The sequence below is a fragment of the Capra hircus genome, chromosome 3 (assembly GCF_001704415.2).
Source record: "Capra hircus breed San Clemente chromosome 3, ASM170441v1, whole genome shotgun sequence".
Taxonomy (NCBI): domain Eukaryota; kingdom Metazoa; phylum Chordata; class Mammalia; order Artiodactyla; family Bovidae; genus Capra; species Capra hircus.
The window spans coordinates 21,896,785-21,915,539 of NC_030810.1; the positions used below are offsets into that span (position 1 = coordinate 21,896,785).

At 40.7% G+C, this 18,755-nt stretch overlaps 1 protein-coding gene across 1 annotated transcript in view; it reads left to right on the top strand.

Annotated features, from left to right (window-relative positions):
- The window catches only part of CMPK1 (cytidine/uridine monophosphate kinase 1), a 35,779-nt gene continuing 22,218 nt past the window's right edge, over window positions 5,195-18,755 (top strand). Inside the window, 1 exon segment of the mRNA NM_001314253.1 lies at window positions 5,195-5,380. Within this exon segment, the coding sequence (NP_001301182.1) occupies window positions 5,210-5,380 (171 nt within the window). The 5' untranslated portion in view covers window positions 5,195-5,209.

Consider the following 18,755-nt stretch of genomic DNA (forward strand, 5'->3'; position numbering starts at 1 on the left):
CAACACACAACTGGTAAGATTGTGTTGGTGGTTAAAAGTTAATTATTTCCATGTGAGTTGGATATAGCTACTTCCCTGAGAACTTGGGACACCTAGGACCTCCTCATGATCCCACAACTAGAGGACTGATGCCTGGCATAGCAAATCCTGGCACAGAAATCGCAACAAATATTCTGATTTTACTAATTATTGAAAAGTCTAAATGTCATCCAAAAACTAAGTAATACAAGTGAAATGCTTGGCATATAGTGGATATTCAATAGATATTAATTGAATGTATTTAATCTATGGATTCAATCTATGGATTTAGGTAGGGAATAGCTTCTACTAGGTGACAGCCATTTATTCAATATATACTCATTGGCACATATTCTTATTGGGGGTCTGATTGTTTGCATCGAGGGGGAACTCACTGAATCTCTGCCACCTCCAAAGATTAAGAGCACTGATATAAGGCTAAAACAAAATGAATTCTTTGGGGACAAATTCAGGACTAAGGTGCCAAGAGTTAGACCTTTCACTGTGGACAAGCAGACAGGTTAAATGTTCGAGCATCAGAGTAGCACAGTGTCTTTTATGAATGCTTGCCCCCTTGGCTTGGCTCCATGGGACCACCTGTAATAAACAGGTGTTTTGGAAAACCTCTTCCATGTGTCTCCTCTCTACCCATAGCACTACTCACACTGAACACTCCGGTCACTAAATGTGTGTGACATTTGGGCTGGGGGCAGGGTTCCCATACCAAACATTCCTTGTAATTCAGGATTTGTTACATAGCAAAAGATAACCAGAGCAGGCCCAAAGAGACAACAAATAATAAATTGTTTTCTGCCTAGCCTTGTTCTTTCTGGAAAACCCTTGGTAGAGATGGATATCTAGGTTTCACTTTCTTAATATCTTTCTTCTTTAATTTTCCTTAGTTGCCTAACATGGTTGGCAGGAGATGGGCAAGGTGCAAGATACTAAGTACTGAGCCCTTGTAGTCAAATTCTCCAGGGAGTCAAAGAAAAGTTACTACAAATTGCTATAAGTATACAATGAAGTTTTACACCCAGACTCCTTCCTATGTGGAATCCTTAGTTCTGGTGGTCTCTATCATGACAGCTAGAAAGATTATCTTTTTGTCTCTTTCCTAATGTATATAAAAAGGGCACAAGGCCTTCATCAAAAAACAAAGAATAGCTTCCTAGACCCTTTTTCATAGATCCCATCCCTTTAACATCTTTCAACTCTGGCAATTATACCAGATGAGATAGAGAAAAGTCATGCCCAAAGGAAAAGAGGCACATTTGCTTCAATATGGCCTTTTTTTGTACTCCTACCACCTCTTAATAATATGACCAGTCATTCTTATTTTCAGCTGACATATATCCTACGTCCTCCTCCCAACAGGTGGAAGATTAGGAGACTTCCTCTGAGCTTGAATTGGACTTTTACCACCAGGCATTCTGCCAGGCCAGAGGGCAGCAACTATAGCCTGTGGGCACCTGTTTTGGTATACACTTACACGCTAGCAGTGGTTTTTACATTTTTAAATGGATTTAAAAAATGAGAGAATAACGTTTTGAGACAGGTACTAATTGTATGAAATTCAAATTTCAGTGTCCATAAAAAAAGTTTTTTGGAACATTATCACATTCATTTGTTTATGTATGATCTGAGGCTGCTTTTTACTATAATGGCAAAGTTGTGTAGCTAAATGGAGATGCTATGCCACTCAAGACCTAAAATATTTATTGTCTGGCGTTTTACAGAAAAAGTTCACAGATCCTTATGCTAAGTACCTAGACATACCTTCAAGAGGCACAGTAGCTGCAATTGGATAACTGTCCTTCTTCTCATCAAAAAACTAAATACAGTAGGACGGTTTGAGGTCATCTATACCAAGGCTTTCATTTCACCCTTCTCTCCATTTCCTAGTTGGAAGATGAAAAACTGAAGTTCCAAGATTAGCAGGAGTTTCCTAAGGTTACAGTGATTTATTGGTAGCATAGAGACTAAAACTTAGGTCTCCCTATTCTAAGTCAGATGCCCTTGCCTATTAATCTTCCTTGAGTCCTAATATTTACTGTAATAAGTGGGAAAAGATCTTGGACCCGGAACGTACTTTGTTACCTGTCACCATACGGTAACATGAAGACTTTGGACTTAGGAACTCTACCGTTCCTTTCAGCCTTGATGTTCTCTGCTTTTAAAGGAGATAATGCTGACTCTATAGCAACAACAACGAAAACATCAAGCTGAATTCCAGCTCCTGCTGCTTACTGGCCGGCTGTCTTCAGACAACTTTTGGCTTTGGTTTCATTTGCAAAATGAGTACAATAGTAACATCTATGTTATTAAATCAATAAGGTAGTAACTATGATAGAGCTCAATAAACAAGGGGGAAACAAGGGGCTGAAGGGAGAAGGGTACAGAGGCAAAGAAAAAGGGTGGAGAGAAGAAATGGAAAAGAAAAGTAGATGGGGAGAAGGAGAGGAAGTCAGAAATGGGAAAAGAAGGGGAGGAGGATTGGAAATAAGTAAAAAAAAAAAGTGGATGAGATGGGGGAAAGATGAAAAGAGGCTGAAATTAGTGCATGAGGGAAGAGGAAAAGGGCTGTACAGGGAGAAAGAGAGTGGTGGTAGCCAGACAGAAGGCTGTGCCACCATCCTCCCCTCTTGTCTGTATCCCTTCCTGGCACTCTGCTCTCAACAACTTAATTTCACTCTTGTAGTCTCTCTCTTCAAGCCAGTACTATCTCACTTAAACTTCTACCTGGATGATAAATTGAACACCCTGGCCTCTCAGTTCTAATAACAGGGTGTGTATCTGCTTCAGTCTTCTACTCCCATGGGCTCATCCCAGATCTCAGCAGCAGCAGAAACTCACAACCTCTGATACTTCAGTTCCAAACATTCCACTCAGATCACCAGCTCATGTGCTCAAGTACTCCACTGCCACCATTCTTTGACATCAGTACTTCTAATATCTTGACCCCTTCCCTGGCTCCCCTCCACTTCTCCACTGTTAGCCCTCACATGCCACCATTTGCGTTTCTGCCTGATTTTGATTCTGCATGTGCTGTGCTGGCGCCGTTGCTCAGTTGTATCCAACTCTTTACGACCCCATGGACTGTAGCCTGCCAGGCTCCTGGATCCATGGGGATTCTCCAGGTAAGAATTACTGGAGTGGGTAGCCTATCACTTCTCCAAGGGAACTTCGTGACCCAGGAATTGATCTGGGGTCTCCTGCATTGTAGGCGGATTCTTCACCATCTGAGCTACCAGGGAAGTCCTTGATTCTGCATAAACCATCATAAACATTCTCTTGCAAAACATTCCCTTAGTCCTCTCTCTCTCTGTTTTACTTGCCTGGCAAAACCCCAATCCTGGATTAGCCCAACTGTTTGCCTGCCCTTCTCTCTGCCTGTACCTGAAGAGTCTAATATCTTTAATGATTGTAAATCCATGATCTCAAAAACCAAATGGATCTTAATACTTCCCAGAAGTCCTATTGATTAGTTTTCTTTAGAAAAACACATTTTCCACTATCAAAGATGTCTATTTCATACCTTTTCTCTCCTCAGATATCCAAGTCCCTTTCCCTTCCCCTCAGGTAATATTGCCCTTTCATTACAAGAAAAAGAAAGTTATCAGACAGGAACCCTTCCTACCTTCAAATCTTCCTGCAACTCTACTCTTCTTGTTATTCCTGTTACAAATGAACATCTTCCTATCTAGGACTTTTAAGTCATCTAAGGTCCACCAGGTGTCTTAGATGTGTCCAAGTCCTTTGGACTTGCTCATCTGATTTTTCTTCTCAAGGGGTTACCTCTCTTTCTTTCAAATCATTCCTAGCCCCTTAAGTATGAGCTCGAGTATAGCATTGACCAGTAGAACTTTTTGTGATGACAGGGTTGGTACGTATGCTGTTCAATACAATTTCCACTAAACAAACACATGTGATTACTGAGTTGTTAAAATGTTATTATAACTGAAGAACTGAATTTTTAATTATTTTTAATGTAATTAATTTAAATAGCCATATGTGGCTAAGGGCTACCATATTAGACAGCATGGCTCCTATCGCCCATCCTAAATAAACTTTGTCTTGACCCTTATTTTCTCTATTATTTTCATTTACTCATCTCCTATTCACTCCATTTTCAATCAGGCTTCAAATTAGATATAATGTATGATTTGCTTTGGGCAGAACTGTTTGTAAGTCCCCCTGTTGCCAATGCAGTTTTATCTGTACTCATTTGTGTTTAACACAATGTTGACTACTACACCACCACAATCCCACCCCAAACACTCTCTTTGCTGAACAACGTATTCTGGTTTTCTTCTTACCTTTCTGGTTCTGCCTTCTTGGGTTCCTCCTCCTCTCTCCAACATTTAAAGGTCTATTCACTAAGACTCATTCATTGAACTCTTTTTCTTCTCGAAAATTTTTCCTAATGCAAGGGGCAGGGAAATGGAGTTATTGTTAGAAGAACTTCCCACTGCAATTAGAATATAATTCAAACTCCTTTCCTTAACCAAAGGGCCTGACTGACCGGTCATTAGCCAAACTCTTCCACCTTTCATTCCCTCCCTCGTTTCACGTATCATTGATCTTATGGGCCTTTCAACTGCTCTCACAGTTGAAAGTCTTAGGGGTTTTGCAAAAACTTGCCTTTTTTCTCTTTGTGGGACACTCTATCTCAGTGTTTAGCTAGCTTTGCTCATTCCTATCCTTACGTCTTGGCTTATATATCATCTCTTCAGAAGTCTGACTACCATAGCCAAATTACATTTGTCTCTTGTTATTCCTCCGTTTGGTTCCTTCAAAGCCAATATTGCTATTTGCATTTATTTACTCGTGTTAATTTGTTCAGGTCGGCTGCCTACCCTCTGGAATTTAAACTTGCGAGCAGATACAATGGATCGTGCTCTCCCGTAGGCCATGTGCCAGGCGCCAGCACAGGCCCTACACTAGCCGGCTCAACACCCGCGGACAGAACGAATGAATGAGCCCTCAGAGGGGCGGGGAGGACTCGGGCGCAGCCGACGAAAGAGCAGCGGAAGCCCCGCCTCTTCCGGCCGCAGCGCGGACGCCTCGGCAGCCACGGCGGCGGGGCCGCGGCGGGCGCCGGCTCGGCCCGCCCTCTTCTCCGCGCCCCGCCCCGCGCCAACGCCGGCCCGGCTGCTGTCAGCTCTCTCAGCGTCCGACCCAGCCGCGGTGCATGCTTAGCCGCTGCGGCCGCCGGCTGCTGCACGTCCTAGGCCTTAGCTTTCCGCTGCTGACCGGCCGGCCACTTTTCCTCTTTCCGCACCGCTTCATGAAGCCGCAGGTCGTGTTCGTTCTCGGCGGTCCCGGCGCCGGAAAGGGGACTCAGTGCGCCCGCATCGTTGAGGTGAGGCCCGGGCAGCCGGCAGGCTCCCTGGGCTTGACTGGACACTAGGCTGGCCCGTCCCGCCGCGCGCGGCTGTCCGCGCCCCCCACCCCACCCCACTCCACTCCCGAACCGCGGACTACGAGTCCCGGCGGCCGGTGCACCGCGGATTTGGCGGTGGTCGAGGGTCCGCCGGCGCGCTGCATGTCGGGACTGGTAGTCCACGTCCGCCCGCCCCGGGGGCGCCCAGAAAGGAAGGGGATCGCTTGGGGTTGCTTTGTTCCTGCACCCCTCTTCCCTTACATTTTGGGGGCCAAGTTCGTCTCGAGAGTCGGCTGGGAGAGGGATCCCGAGAGGGTCCGCTTCCGTGGACCCCGAGCGCGTAAAAGGTCAGAGTACCACTGGTTGTGGGGCGAGTGGCGGCTGTGTCGATTTGGGTTAGAGGTTGGGGTGTGCCCACAGCTACCTCAGGAGAGACCGGTTTTTTCAGCCCTCCCCTTCCCACAGGCCCTCTGAACTCTAAACAGGTAACTAAACTGGTCTTTACTGTAGAAAGGAGCCCCGGGCGACAGGGCTTTAGGTGTTCTGGGATCTGCTGATTGCTTTTTCTGAACCCGTTATGGTTAGTACCCAGCCCTAAAGCCCAACCCGCTTTCGTGAGGTTGGAAAAGCGTGGAGTATGAGATGAAACTTCAACCTCTGGCCCGGCTGCCAACTCACGCCTAGCCTGTTGGCCAGGTCACTTCCTCTCTCCGAGTCTCCGTTGTCCCCACTAGAATAGTAGAGGCTGTGCACGCAGATTTAAACTCAATATGAAATGCCTCCCAACTCTAAAATGGTATTATTCTCCCCCTCCCCCCCAAAGTGTGATAAGGTTACCGGTTCAATTCCGTTAACAATTTTCAAACAGATAACGTGATTAGCTGCAGTGTGGGTTAAAGACTTACTGGAGTATCCGGGGAATGTTTGGGAGAGGAGGAAGACAAGAGATACCTAGAAACAGGAGAGGGACCAGTCGTGCTGTAAAACACCAGAGAATTCTTGTGAAACTCAGACCAAAAAGATTTTGACCCAGAACTTCTAAAATTATTCGCTCCTCTGTTCCAGGATATGGCTTTTATTCAGTTCGGTTCAGTTGCTCAGTCGTGTCCATGGACTGCAGCATGCAGGCCTTCCCTGTCCATCACCAACTGCCCGAGCTTGCTCAAACTCATGGCTTTTATTAGCTTTGAGATTTTACTCCTCTCTCAGGTTCATACAGCCCACTCCTATACTATATTTTATTCTCTAAAGAGCATCCAGAAATAGTCGGATGGTAACATAAATATCTTCATTATGTGTTTTATAGCTGTATTGATAATTGTTGATCAGTTGTAGGAATATAAGTGGAACTAAATCAACCAAGAAATAAATAAAAAAAAATTTTCTGCTTATTTTTGTTGGTTCTTTTCACTTTTTAAAAGACATTACAATTTATTTCAAGTTTTTGTTGTATGTATGAAATAACTCACATGTAAATGGCATGATAGGGGAAGGAGAAAAGACTTTACTTTTGTTTGTTTTTGTTTTAATTTTTACTGGAGTATAGTTGATTTACAGTGTTGTGACAGTTTCAGGTGTAGAGCAAAGTGAATCAGTTTTACATGAAGGACTGATGCTGAAGCTGGAACTCCAGTGTTTTGGCCAACTGATGTGAAGAACCGACTCACTGGGAAAGACCTTGATGCTGGGAAAGATTGAAGGCAGGAAAAGGGGACGACAGAGGATGAGATGGTTGGATGGCATCACCGACACGATGGTCATGAGTTTGAAATAGGCTCCGGAAGTTGGTGATGGACAGGGAGGCCTGGCATGCTGCAGTCCTGGTGTGCTGCAGTCCATGGGATGGCAAAGAGTCAGACACGACTGAGCAACTGAACTAATACATATATCCACCTATTTAAAGATTCTTTTCCCATAAGGTCATCACAGAGTATTGAGTAGAGTTTCCTGTAGTATACAGTAGGTCCCTGTTGGTTATCTGTTCTATAGACGTTAGTGTATAGCTCAGTTGCTCAGTCCTGTCTGACTCTTTGCGACCCCATGGACTGTAGCCCACCAGGTTCCTCTGTCCATGGGGATTCTCCAGGCAAGAATACTGGAGTGGGTTGCCATGCCCTTCTCCAGGGGATCTTCCCAACCCAGGTCTCCCACATTGCAGGCTGATTCTTTACTCTCTGAGCCACCAGGGAAGCCCAAGAGTACTGGAATGGATAGCCTATCCCTCCCTTCTCTAGGGAATCTTCCCAAACCAAGAATCGAACCAGGGTCTTCTGCATTGTAAGTAGATTCTTTACCAGCTGAGCTACCAGGGAAGCATTCTATACACAGTAGTGTGTGTATGTCAATCCTAATATCTCAGTTTATCCCTCCCTCATTCCCTTCCCCATTGGTAAGTTTGTTTTCTATATCTGTGACTCTGTTTTGTACCAAATTTTTTAGATTTCACATGTAAGTGATATCATATGCTTCTTGTTTTTCTCTGACTGACTTCACTCAGTATGACAGTTTCTAGGTCCATTCATGTTGTGGCAGATGGTACTGTTTCGTTCTTTACTGTGGCGGGGCAATACTGCACTGTATATATGTCACATATTTTCATCCATCCCTTTGTCTGTGAATGGTTAGGTTACTTCCATATCCTGGTGATTGTAAATAGTGCTGCAGTAAACGTTGAGGTGCATGTGTTTCTGAATCATGGTTCTCTCCAGATATGCCCAGGAGTGGGATTGCTGGATCATATGGTAGCTTTATTTTTAGTTTTTTAAGGAGCTTCCATACTGTTCTCCATAGTGGCTGTACCAGATTACATTTCACTAACAATGAAGGAGGATTCCCTTTTCTCCACACCATCTCCAGCATTTATTGTTTGTAGATTTATCGATGATGGCCATTCTGACTGGTGTGAGGTGACACCTCATTGTAGCTTGGATTTACGTTTCTCTAACAATTTGTGATGATGTAGTGATGCCTTTTAGCCATCTGATGTTTTCTTTGCAGGAATGTCTATTTAGATCTTCTACCCATTTTTTGATTGGAATTTTTGGGTTTTTTTGATATTGAGCTGCACGAGCTATTTGTATATTTAGGAGATTAATCCCTGTTACTTTGTTTGCAAATATTTTCTCGAATTCTGATGAGCCATTTACTAGAATCAAACAAATGTAGGTTCAGACCATAACCCTAACTATTCCATTTGCTATCACTTTAGTCCCAGAGAAATTGTTACTTTTAGCTTGTTTCCTCTGTAAAAAGGGAGAAGTAATACCTATCTGGTGTGGCATTTGTGAATATAAAATGAGATAAAATATCTGGTATAAATAGATGCAGATAATTTTTTCCCTCTATTTTAGAGTTCCTGCTCTTAATTTATGAGATTGGTTATTTTTACTTCGAAGTACACTGTAGTATTACTTTTAAAAATTGGTTTATGATTGATATATTTGAAAGCATTTAAGTATTTTGTTTCTGACTCATTATGTGACTTTAAGTGTCCACACCCAAGCTAATGATATCCATGTTACTCCACTGGATTAAACATTATCTCTACATTCTGTAACTAGTATTTATTCTCGACTTTGTTTGATAATGGCTGGCAAGATTTTAAACCTGTTAAGAATTAGAAGGTTTCCGTGATGAAATACGTTCTATAATATATTATCCTATTCTTTAAAATTTCAACAATTATATGAACTTAAACTCTTTTAAACTGTTACTTTTTATTCCAAATAGTTTATAATTTAGTAATTGCTGTCTTCTAGCAGATTAAACAGTGGAATGTCTATGGTCAGTCAAGTCAGGTTTTTTGGTTTTGTTTTTTCTTTTGTGAGTCTATTGCATTTTGACTCAATGCTTTATTATACAGGCAAATGTAAGCTGAATCCCAAACAATGTAATTTTTGAAACTAATTGTTTTTCTGTAGGGAAAAAGTTATATAATAAAGGTTGAAGTCCCCAACTATCATGCCATTGCTAATTCAGCTCACAGGGTACCTGAAATGTGGCTGAAATAGAATTATTCCTTTGGGAAAATTAAATTAATTTCCAACTCAGGCCACCAGAAGTACTTCTTTGGGCCCTGGCCACAGAACCTGAGACTGTCTGGCTCTCTAATGTCCTGGGACTTTGGAATTGTGGTTGTGTCACAGTTGTGACACAGTTGTGGTTGTTTTTCTGGTGGTGAATTCTGCCTCTGCTTCTTGCTCACCCAGACCTTGAGGAAGAAAAGGCAAATCTGATACAGTATCTTCTGAAAGTTTTGTGAACTGGGAAGGAAAGATTGGAAGGAGGCTTTGAGGTTAAATTTTGCCCATTTATTTGAACTGATCTTTTTCAGTTTTATTTTATAACTAATTGTTTCAAGTCTGTTTTCTCATCCTCATTTTGTTTATGAAGATTAATCATTTCCTAAATCAGTGCAATCAAGACTCAGGTTCTCAGAGTGGAGTTATTATTATTGTGACTAAAGGGGACAACAGAGGATGAGATTCTTGGATAGCATCACCGACTCAATGGACATGAGTTTGAGCAAATTCCAGAAGATGGTGAAGCACAGGGAAGCCTGGTGTGTGGCAGTCCATGGGGTCACAGAGAGTGGGACATGACTTAAAGACCGAACAACAACAACAAAAATCTGATGTTAGGATACCATGTCATTTTTAAATTTTTTAAATTAAGCTTTGTTTGTATTGTTTTGGCCCAAGAAAAATCATGATGCTATAACCTAAACTTGTCTAAAAACCATAACCACAATTTTGCATCTGTTAGCTAAGATGTTTAAATCTACTGTCTTTTAAGGATGGTGAACATTTTGGTTAAATGAACAAATTATGCTAAAGCTTATATTCATGTCAAATTCCTTTTTGAAGCACCCCAAAAGCATTTTTATCATGTTCTGTGTTATAATTTCCTCCAGGACCTCTATGAGTAGTTTATATTTTGTATTCTACATGCTGATGAGTTCAGTCGCTCAGTCGTGTCTGACTCTTTGGGACCCCATGGACTGCAGCACGCCAGGCCTCCCTGTCCATCACCCACTCCCAGAGTTTACTCAAACTCATGTCCATTGAATCGGTGATGCCATCCAACCATCTCATCCTCTGTCATCCACTTCTCCTCCTGCCTTCAGTCTTTCTCAGCATCAAGGTCTTTTCCAGTGAGTCAGTTCTTTACATCAGGTGGCCAGAGTATAGGAGCTTCAGCTTCAACATCAGTCCTTCCAATGAATATTCAAGGTTGATTTCCAGGATTGACTGGCTTAATCTCCTTGCTTTCCAGGGGACTCTCAAGAATCTTTTTTCCAACACCACAGTTCGAAAGCATCAATTCTTCGGCACTCAGCTTTCCTTATGGTCCAGCGTCTCACATCATATATGTATGTGACTACTGGAAAAACCATAGCTTTGACTATATGGACTTTTGTTGGCAAAATAATGTGTCTGCTTTTTAATATGCTGTCTAGGTTTGTCATAGCTTTTCTTCCAAGGAGCAAGTGTCTTTTAATTTCATGGCTGCAGTCACCACCTGCAGTGATTTTGGAGCCCAAGAAAAGAAAAGTCTGACACTGTTTCCATTGTTTCCTGCTGTACTTAGAAAGTTTTGGGTGATACTGACTTTAAGTATGCATTATAGAAATCAGAAACTCTATTTTATTTATCTTTTTGTCTCTAGTGTTGAACATTGTGCCTGGTACATAATAGATGCTTAGTAAGTGTTCTTTGAATGAACAGTTATATAGCACACCAGTTTGTCTTGAGGATGTAAAAAATTTAAAACTCAGTCCCCAGGGGGCGCCCAAGTAGCAGTGCTTCCAGTTTCAGGACCATAAGTGTTTGATTGAAACCTCTCTCTCTGATTTCTCATGTAACACTTCAGTTTACTCTCAGTGAGAAAATGGTATAGTTGTAAGAATCTGATGAGCATTCTAAAATTTTCAAACTCCTGATTACAAATCCCCAAAGCGAACTATCACTCATTAAAGAAACTAGGAAGATCCACTGGACAACTAGATTTTAAGTTGGTTTATTTAAAGTAAAGTTTAAATCATCTCTGGAGAGTCCATAGAATCCTCACCTCTCCCAGATCAGTGTCATCTCATTAAAGGTAGCTGTAATGTGGAGTTTCTGTTGTCCTTAAGAATTTGGAGGAGGGAGAGTATGTTCAGATTATTTACTGTTCTTACTTTTGAAAACTTTTTTTTTCTTTCTGTTTTAAGTTACAATTGTAATACATAGTTGTTGATGCCTCTAACCTGAGGTCACCAGTGTTAACTGTCTCGTATTAACTCTTTCTCAATATTTTACAAATAAAAGTGCATATGTTTACCTTTTTTACCTCCAAGTGGGATTGTTCTGTTTTTTATGGAATGTGTCATGGCTCTCCTCTTAGGTCTCTACGCATAGACTTAACTCATTTTTATCAGTAGCTACAGAGCAGTCCATAGTATGGATGTTACGGTAGCATAGTTGTACCATTCCCCCACTATTGCTAGACATTTAGCATACTTTTCAGGAATTAGTTTGCTGTTGCAAACAGTGCTTCAGTAAACTTCCTTGTAAATATAATATTGCATATGGATGCTTTTATTTTTGCAAGCAAGATTCCTAAAAGTAGGATTGCTAAGTCAGAAGATAAATGCATTTTAATTTTAATTGATAATAGTTTGATTACTTTTCAAAAACATTGTACTTAATTACATTTCTACAGCGGTGTAGGTTTTTTTTTTTTTTTACTAGCACTGGATAGTTATCAGTCATTTTAATTTTTGCACATTTGTTAATCTCTTCCTCAGAGTTTTCCTGAATAACTCATTTTTTTCTCAAGAAGTCCATTAAGGTGAAAGGCATAATTAGACTTAAAAAAAATTTCCCTGTACTTGTCATTTATTCAGAAAACAGTCTTTGCGAGCTGGGCACTATGATAGTTGCTAAGGTGAATAAGGCATGGACCCTGCTGTCAAAAGTTTACAATGAGCTGGGAGATATGAAAGTTAAACAGTGACTACTGCAGGAAAAGAGTGGTAAATCCTATGATGGAAAGAAACCAAATAGACCGTTTAGATAAGGGACATTTAAATTACAGTTCATTTGGTCAGGGAAAGCTTCCTGGGGGGCAGTGAATATGTATGAGCTGACTTTTGAAGGACAGCAGGAAAGAAGCAGCCAGGAGATGTGTTGTGGTGGAGAACACTTAAAGCAGAGTTACCCTTGCACAGAGGAGTTGGAGCTTTCAATTCTGAGAAAGGCCTAAGGAGAGTAAATCAATGCAAGTGAGACTGTCCCAGAAAACACTTCCTAAACTCGAACTATTTGCTCTGTGTTGGGAGATACCAACCTCTAGGGGCTCTTAATTTAGAGTGAAGATGGACATGTACTTAATATAATTTCATGAGAAAGGATATGAAATGTTTTTGCGAATATTAAAGTTTAACAGATTGTTTTAAAATTGTTTATTGGGAGTTCCCTGGTGACCTAATGGTTAGGATTCTGGACTTTCCACTGCTGTAGCCTGGTTTCAGTCTCTGGCCAGGGAACTGAGATCCCTCAAGCCATGCAGTGTGGCCAAAAACAAAACAAACGAAAAATGATTTGTCTTTTAGGTTTGCCTCCCAAACTAGATTGTAACGTCTTCAAGGATAGGGACCCTGTCTTTGGCTGTTGCTCACTGTACTGCATGGTGTTTGAAAAGCCTACTTATTCTTCAGTTCTTAGCGTAATACGAAGATTCCCAAACATTCACAGTTCATAGTGTTCTTCGTGTCTCCGTACTTTTTTCACAAACACCTTAGTTCAAAATAAATATATTTATTAAGTAATTATATTAATTAATTATATTTATCTAGTAATTAGATCCGAACAATGCTTAAGTATTTTCTAACAATCTAGTAGCTGTTTAAAGAAAAAGTACATATAAGCTAAAAGGAAAAAGTAGCAGCTTTATTTCATTGTCAAATCACTTACTGATGGGATGTAAATACCTGTTAGGCACTGCCCAGTTTCTCATACCTTGGAATCAGATTGGCCACGTCCATCCTCATTTCCTTTTCCACTTTAATTTTTATGTGGTACTTATTTTTATTACAGCAACTGCCCACCAAAAAGTCAGCATCACAAAGATGTGTCTTCAAAAAGAATATGCGTGATCTAAGGTTGAAATTGTGAGCTACCCTGAGCTAATAGTTCATGATATCTAATAGATGTTCAGTATTGCTCTATTTCCCTTAAAAATGTAGATCCAGGGCACTCTTGTGAATTCGCTACAGTCCTCCAGGGCACTGTGGCATACAGTTTGGGAACCTTGAGCTAAAAATGACTTCCTCAGTGAAACTAGCCCTCACATTTTTAGACTAGGTCAGCTTTCTCAATTATGTGCTCTATCAGTTGTAATTCTTTTGTCCTTTATGATAGTTACCAGTTTTTAATTATGTTGTCCTTTATAACATGTCCGTTTGCAGACCACCTTTAACTTTATTGGATTATCTCCTCCATTATACTGTAAGCTCCATAAAGATGAGAGCCTTAAGATTTCAAAATTTACTCTCACATCTTTAGTGTATAGTAGAATGTCTGGCGTGAATTGATGCTCAATAAACATTTGTTAAGTAGATTTTGAAGCCAGTCATAAAAGATTTTTGCCATTTTGTAAGTTACTTAAATTTTTGGCTCTTTGGTTTTCTCCTCTGGACATTTGTGATACTAATCTACTCTATAGGGTGATTATGAGGATTAACCAAGAGAATCCATGTAGTGAAATGTCTGGCACAGTGCCTACTTTGTATTAGTCACTTATCATAACGTGGGTATCTCTCTCCTTTCCTGTTCTGTGCTTGCCTGTCCATAGTGAACGAAGGAAATGTCTCGAGCAATGTAAGTGGCTACACTTTGGTTGGCATTCTTAGTTGTTAGACTGAAGAAAAATGGGTTTGAAAGGGCATGAACAGACGTCCAGCTGCCATCCTAGTGTGTTGTCTACTAGGCAGGGTGTAGAGTTCAGGCTTGAGAGTTAGACTGTCTAGGTGTGAGTCTTTATCATAACACATGCTGTGTGTGAGATCTTAGCAAAGGTTTAGTTTCTGTGCCTCAATGTCCTCATTTGTAAAATGGGAATGATAATAATATATTCTATCTACCTCAGAATGGTTTGTGAGGAGTATATGAGCTAATGTATATAAAGTACTTAGAGCAGTGCCTGGTACATGGTAAGTCCTTTATAGATATGTTTATTATTATCATCACCATTTTACTGTTCCTGTGTTAATTTTACCTGCTCTTCTGCCACCCCTACTACTTCAGCCTTCTTTTGATTGCTTAAGATTTTTTTCCCTCATGATTTATTCCTTCCTACTTTGGAAGCTATACAGTCTTCTTAGTGGTTACACTAGAAATTTTAAGCACACATATTATTTAACTTAAGTCTAATGTTAATATTTTTACTATTCTCTAAACAGTATACCTTAAGACACTTGCTTTATTTTCTATCTTATTCTGTTTTCTCTGTTTTTTTAGGATTTTAATTCTATATTGACTTTTTTTTTAATCCCTACAAATGACCTGTTAATGTTTTATACAAATGTTTGTTTGGAATAATATGCATAATTATAATAATAATAGTTATAATAAAAAATACATACCACTTTCTGTATTAACCATTTATTTTTGCACCTCAGACCTTACTGAGATCATTTTCTTTCTTGAAGTATATCCTTTAGAAGTTTCTTTAATCAGTATAGGCTTGTGGTTAGGAAATTTTGCTGTTTTCTCTGCATGGTAGATTCTTCTTTCCTAGGTCAAGCACCGAGGGTACCATGGGTCAGAGGTCCTGACTTTATGTGGAATTCATTGATCCGACCTCCAGTCCTACGTAGGCTCAGCCTTTGTCTCTTCTCCCTTCTTTGTGGCTTATTAAATCCTAGGCTCCAGCCACTTGTGATTTGGGGATGGGGATGTCCCCAGGGCAGCCACAAATCCAGCACTCTCTCATTCGTCTGGACTTGTGCTTTCTTGATTTATATGAAGTTGAATTAGTCTTTTAATTTTTGGCCAGCTCAGTCATGCTTTGAAAGGTAATAATAGTAAAATTATATGTTAATAACTACATGAGTGTGCTGTGCTCGGAGGGATTCTGAATGAATATTCCAGCCCCATCAAAATTAGACACCTCTACCTAAGTCTGCCCTAGCTCAGAATACCTCTTTAGTTCTGGTTCTTCCCGGTATCCTTAATCCCGCTGAAATCTACCTCATTTACACCCTTCTGGTTAATGTTTTTAGTGACGGTAGTCGATTGAACACCACATTCTAGTTAAGATGCTAATAGGAGAGGACTGAAATCTGAAAGCTCTCCGAAAGTCACAAAGGAATACAGTATTTTTTTTTCTTTTTTTAGGATTATAGTATTTGTAACGGTGTCCTTCTGAATTGAAATTCAGAGCATTTGGAGAAACCTCTCTTGTAGTGAGACTTTTAGACCAGAAAAAGGAAAAAGGGTGGAAGCAGGGGTTATTGTTCAGCCTCTAGGTCATGTTCTACTCTTTGCAACCCCATGGGCTGCAGCACTAGGCTTCCCTGTCCTTCACTATCTCCCTGAGCTTGCTCAAACTCACGTCCATTGAGTCAGTGACATCATCTAGCCATCTCATCGTCTGTCACCCCCTTCTCCTCTTGCCCTCAGTTTTTCCCAGCATCAGGGTCTTTTCCAATGAGTTGGCCCTTCTCATCAGGTGGCCAAAGTATTAGAGCTTCAGCTTCAGCATCAGTCCTTCCAATGAATATGCAGGGTCAATTTCCTTTAAGATTCACTGATTTGATCTTCTTGCAGTCCAGCAGACTCTCAAGAGTCTTCTGCAACACCACAGTTTGAAAGCATCATTTCTTCAGCGTTCAGCCTTCCTTATGGTCCAACTCCTACATCCTTACATGACTACTAGAAAAACCATAGCAGGGAGCAGGGGATGACTGTCTTATTCTTTGTGTCATGTTAACTTGATCACACTGACTCTTCTTAGCTTTAAAGCCCAGTTACCATATGAAAATGTATTCACTCTAACATTTCAGTTAAATTAAGAACATATTTACAGACTAAACATGTGATAAGAGCATTTAGAATTTAATAGAGAACAGGTGTGACTGGACATACTGTTTGCTGACAGTTGGCTGCTGCTTGTTGAACTTTGGTAAAGGAAGAAGCCCCAGTTAGTATGTTCCATTCTCAGAAACTTTGAGGGACTGGGCCCCCCAAAAATACAGGGTTCCATGCTTGGTTTCCATCAGCCATCTCCAGAAGTCTAGTAAGTTGGCTCTATTCATCATTAAGGTATATTCTATACCAACAAGCAATTAAGTATGCTCAGTTTGGGACTACACAAAAAGACTCCTTCCTTGCTCATTTTTTGTTTGGAACTTCCATGATGTATTAGTCGTTGGTGTTTGTCCCTGGAAAGTTCTGTGTATTTAATTTGGCCTATAGGACTTACCTTTATAATTAAGTATAGTTTAGGTAGATATTGATAATAACATGAATTTCTTCTTCTTGGTGTCTACTGGGAGTAAAGAGAGCCCAGATATTATGTAATTGGGAATTGACTTGATGGCTAATTTAGTTTTTTATTTTTAAAATAATTTTCATTTATTTATTTTTGGCTATTCTGGGTCTTCATTGCTTTGCATGTACTTTCTCTAGTTGTGGTGAGCCGGGAATACTCTTCACTGCGGAGCACAGGCTCTAGGCATGGATTTCAGTGATTGCAGCTCCCAGGCTCTAGAGCTCAGTGGTTGTGGCATACAGGCTCAGTTGCTCCAAAGCATGTGAAGTCTTCCTGGACCAGGGATCCAACCCATGTCCCCTGCCTTGGTAGGCAGATTCTTATCCACTGTGTTACTAGGGAAGTCCTAATTTAGGTTTTTAAATTGGAAATTTTTATTTGCTACTTATTGAATGATTATTAGATGAGGCAAGTGGAAATGGTGTCAAGAGTGGGAAAAGGCAAGAATGAAGCAAATGAAGCAAGGATGGTCAGAGTCTGGCTGAGTGGTGGGTCAGATATGCCTGACTCTGTGTGTGGATAAAGTTCCTGATCTCATTTCCCTGCTAGGATACAACAAAATGATAAAGTCCATCAACTTAAAGTCTCTGTTTTAGTTTCCACTAGCAGATTCTGCATAGAAGATAATGGCAACCCACTCCAGTACTCTTGCCTGGAAAATCCCATGGGTGGAGGAGCCTGGTAGGCTGCAGTCCAGGGGGTCGCAAAGAGTCGGACACGACTGAGCAACTTCACTTTCACTTTTCACTTTCATGCATTGGCGAAGGAAATGGCAACCTACTCCAGTGTTCTTGCCTGGAGAATCCCAGGGACGGGGGAGCCTGGTGGGCTGCCGTCTCTGGGGTCGCACAGAGTCGGACACGACTGAAGCGACTTAGCAGCAGCAGCAGCAGCAGATTCTGACATGCAAAGGCCACAGTAGCTTGATGGCAAGATTCTGTCTCCTTGTCTGTCACCTAGGAATTACCTCAGAGGTCCACTGTGGCGTAATAGTCACTGAAAGTCACAAGACCTGGGTTCAAGTGCCAGTTTCCACTAATTAGCAAGTCAGCTTATCTCAGTTTCTCCTTTTGTAAAATGAAGAGTTTGAAAGTAGATGGTCTGGACGGCCAGCCTTAAAACAGATCTGTATACCGAGACTTCAGTGTTAGATAGTAGTCCTGTAATCCTATGTAGTCACGTTCAGGAGGTATATTATTCAGTCACTATGAATAGGTATATATTCTTTGCCATTGTATGCTATATGAATGGGAGCACAAGGAATTGTACTTAATAAATTCCCACTGAATTTCATATTTACATAGAACTTCAGAATGGTAACAGAGTATGTGTAAAGGCGAGAAAAGGAATAGCTTTTTGAAATGGAACAATTGTGTACGTATGAATTTTTTTAATTAAAAATATTTAAGAAATGGGATGTTGAGCCAACTTTCTTACAATATAGCATAGTATTAGAAAGAATGTAGACTTTGAAAGCAAACGTTGGCTCAGATCTCAGTCTGACACTTATGGCCATATTGCTTAACTTTTCTGATTCTGTGTCTTCGTTTGTAAAGTGATGATAGTAATGCCAGCTTCACTGGGTTGTTATAGAGATGAAATCCCATAATGCTTCTACTGTGTTCAGCACAGTACACGGCCCTCAGTAAAATGTGTAAAGAGTAACATTATTTTAGAAAGGGCCTATGGTAAAGAGATCAAAGAGTAATTTAGATTAAAGTAGTTTGAGGAAGCATTGTATTCCCATTGTTTACTATGGCATAAGGAAATGATTACCCACACTAGTCAGTTTACAGATTTTTAAAAACTCAAGGTGGTA